The following is a 3,781-nucleotide window of genomic DNA, read 5'->3' on the forward strand; positions in this document are numbered from 1 at the left end:
ACCTTCCCGAATAAGCCCAATCGACCCCTCAAGATCCCATTCTTTATCAATTTCTATCATATTTACTCCTTGACCTCTATGATATGGGAGGGGATTGTTGCGGACATTTGGTGAGGCTTTCTTTGCTTGTATTACTTTGGTATCAATCATGGTTTGAATCTTGTCTTTCAGAGTGAAACATTCATCAATAGTATGCCCTTTCATGTCAGAATGGTATGCACATGTTTTGTTTGGGTTGACTTACTAGGAAGAGTTTTCCATGGCAACAGCAGGAATAGGGGTAACATATCCTGCAGCCTTCAATCATTCATATAGTTGGTCAATGGGTTCAGCAGTACGGGTATATTGTCTAGGCGGTCTGCGATTAAAATTGGGTTTGGGTTTTTGATAGTTTTGACGGGTTGGAGGTGAATGGTAATAGGTTGGCTGGGTATTATAAGTGTGATAAGAGGTAGCGGGTTGAGAATATCTAGGAGGTGAAGGTTGATATGTGGGTTGAGGTTTTTGGTATGTGAGTGGAGATTTTAGGCCTTGGGCCACCATCACTGCCCTACTTCTTTCTTCTTCGATATACCCCCTAACTGTAACGCTTTGTTCGTAGACTGCAATGCCTCAAAATTGGTCACCATCCCACTCTTGATCCCTTCTTCAATCCTTTCTCCGAGTTTGATAATGTCGGAGAACTTGTGATTTTCGATGACCATTAACCTTTCACAGTATTGGGGATCCTGGGCCCTGACGAAGAATTTGTTCATATGCTCTTCCTCTAGTGCCGGCGTGACTTTTGCAGCTTCTGACCTCCATCAAGTAGAATACTCACGAAAAGTCTCGGTTGGTTTCTTCTATAGGTTCTGTATGTAGAAGACATCCGGTGCATTCTCTGTGTTAAACCTGAATCGATCCATGAAGTTTGATGCCATGTTTACCTAATTNGGCATCGTTGTCGGGATTGGCAATTAATATGTTTGAAATAGTTTTTAGTGCTAATTATGTTAAAAAAAATTGTTTAATTTTATTTATTTTTTCTTTTTACGCGTGGTGTTCTTTGACTATGCGCAGGTTACAGGTTAAGCTTGGTGCATGACTCGAGCTTCTGAGAAAGAAGTGCTAGCATACGAGCCAGAGATAGAAAAATAAGTGTGACAGCTGAGGAAGGAAATAGATCTCACCGAGATATTAGAGAAGATTGGGCAATCCTCAACCAAAGGAACTATGGTTGGAAACAGTGATGATAACGTAGATTTGGCTGCAAGAGAGGCAAACCAACAACGAGAAAAAGCTGCACGGGATGCTGAGGAAGCAGCTATTTGAGATGCGCAGATTATCTATGAAGAAGAGAAGGCTCAGAGAATTGCTCAAAATCATGCCTTGGCTGCAGACCAGTTCGAAAATATAGCTCCCGAGCCTGGAAGACCACTTGGCGATTATGCTAGAACGGTCTACAATCAAGGCTTATCAAGTGTTAGACCACAACCAATTGTAGCTAACAATTTCAAGTTGAAGCAAAGGTTGCTTCAAACCATTCAAAACTATTGTGTCTTCAGAGGAAAGATGAACGAAGATCTAAACACACATCTAATGGACTTCGAGGAGATTATGAACACCTTTCAATACAATGGGGTGTCACAAGATGCAGTGTACCTAAGGGCATTCCCCTTTTCACTTAAAGATGATGCAAAGCAATAGCTTCGAAGCTTGCCCACGGGATCGATTAGAACATGGGATGAGATGAACAGAAAAGTCCTTGATAAATATTTCTCCTCAACTAAGACGGGCAAGTTTAGAAGAGAAATCCATAACTTCTGCCAAAAAGAGTCTGAAACTGTTTCTGAAGCATGGGAGAGCTTTAAGGAGATAATTAGAAAGTGTCAACATAGTGGAATTGAACTTTGGATGTAACTCTAGGACTTTTAGGATGTATTGACACCAGCCTCGCGTAGAAAATTGAGCAATGCAACCAGAGGCCCATTGATGAAGAAGACTCCGGAGGATATAGTTATAATTCTTGATGAGTTGTCTGAAGATGCAAATCAGTGGCCCTCTGAGAGTGCTGAAAGAAGAAGATCAATTGGTGTTCACCATGTTGATGCTAATACATCTATGCAGGTATAGCTTGATGTTATGGCTAAAAATATACGGAAGCTCACCATAGCTTCGATACAAAGTGAGCCTCACGCAGCTTGTGATATATGTGGAAGATGACACCCTACTCATAAGTGTCGGGCCTCAACTGAGGAAGTGAATGCTGTGCGAAATTATAATTTTAATGCAATGGGTTAGAAGCACCCCGATTTTTCATGGAGTTCACCTGGGGGTACTGCGAATGCATGGCAACAAAACAACCCCAGATTTCAGGGACAAGGAGCTCCTGGTTTCATGAATCAACAGAGGCTACAGTTTTAGCCTCAACAGCCCAATCAGCCTGGTCTAGAAGATCTTATGAAAGCTTTCATTATGAAAACTAATGAAAGATTTGAAGTACAAGGGGCAACAATTCTAAAATTAGACAAGACAATTGCAACAATATTATCTGAGAGGGTTCCAGGAACTCTCTCGGCTGATATTGAAAGAAATCCCAAAGAAACGGTGAATGATGTAACCGTGAGAAGTGGCAAGTGTTGAAAGATCCCACCCCAATCCAAAAAGATGTGATACTTGAAAAAGAAAGTGGGGAGCAGTTGAAGAATGATGTTGATAAGAAGAAAAAAGGCCAGAAGAAAGCTGAGAAAAGAAGGAAGAAGAAAATTCGAGAAGGGAGGAACCTGGGGAAAGCGAGCATATGCCTGCTTTACCTTTTCTCCAAAAGCTATGTAGAGAAAAGTTGGAATAGCGATTTGAGAGATTTCTGGACGTGCTAAAACAGGTTCATGTAAACTTTCCATTCACATAAGTGCTCTCACAAATGCCTGCCTATGTTAAGTTCTTGAAGGAGATCCTGACGAAGAAGAGGATAATAGAGGAGACTGCAGTGGTCAAGCTCACAGAGCATTGCAGCGCGATATTGCAAAATAAACTCCCACAAAAGTGTGGAGATCCAGGGAGTTTTACTATACCTTGCTCATTAGGAACTATTAATTTTAATAAATCTTTATGTGACTTTGGTGCCTCAATTAATTTAATGCCTCTATCTATTTACAGGAAACTGGAGAAGGAGATTGAAGAGATAAGGTCTTCACCAATATCTTTGCAGCTGGCAGGCCAAACGACTTTAATACACGAGGGGATAGTGGAAGATGTGTTAGTTCGGGTGGATAAGTCTGTATTTCATGTAGATTTTGTAGTGGTGAAAATAGAGGAAAACAAGGAGGTCACTCTCATCCTAGGAAAACCATTCTTAGCGACGGGCATAGCTATATTAGATATACAAGAGAGAAAACTCATGCCTAGAGTGGGTGAGGAAATTGTGACTTTCAAGATGGATGTAGAAAAGGGGGCGCAAAAGGACAAACCAGCTGCAAGTGTTGAGTGGAAAATAAAGGGCTCGAAAGAGAAGGTTGGTGAGTGAGAAAGATAAGTGTGTACCCAAAAAAGGCCGAGAAGCAGTTGTCTGCATGGATGTGTGCATTAGTTCGGGCACGAGGAATGGAGCCCGACTTCGACTCAGATTCGGACTAGATATTCAGGGAAGTTTCCTTTACCTTATGCTTTTTAATTGTGTGTCATAGGGACATGCCACAACTTAAAGAGTGGGATGTGGAACATTTGTATGTTGTATGTATATGTGTTTCTTTTTGTTAGTTTTAGTAGCTAGAAAAATTGGGGGGGGAAAATATTAAAATTT

At 41.1% G+C, this 3,781-nt stretch overlaps 1 protein-coding gene across 1 annotated transcript; it reads left to right on the forward strand.

Annotated features, from left to right (window-relative positions):
* Positions 1-2,902: 2,902 nt before the first annotated feature.
* On the forward strand, positions 2,903-3,505 carry LOC109214913. Its single transcript, XM_019378878.1, has one exon. It carries the CDS (start codon positions 2,903-2,905, stop codon positions 3,503-3,505), a length of 603 nt encoding a protein of 200 aa, XP_019234423.1.
* The last annotated feature ends 276 nt before the right edge of the window (positions 3,506-3,781 follow it).

This window comes from Nicotiana attenuata, unplaced genomic scaffold (genome assembly GCF_001879085.1).
Source record: "Nicotiana attenuata strain UT unplaced genomic scaffold, NIATTr2, whole genome shotgun sequence".
NCBI classification, from domain to species: domain Eukaryota; kingdom Viridiplantae; phylum Streptophyta; class Magnoliopsida; order Solanales; family Solanaceae; genus Nicotiana; species Nicotiana attenuata.

Coding starts and splice junctions, on each gene's coding strand:
- LOC109214913 (XM_019378878.1), top strand. CDS start 2,903: ATGCCTGCCTATGTTAAGTTCTTGAAGGAGATCCTGACGAAGAAGAGG.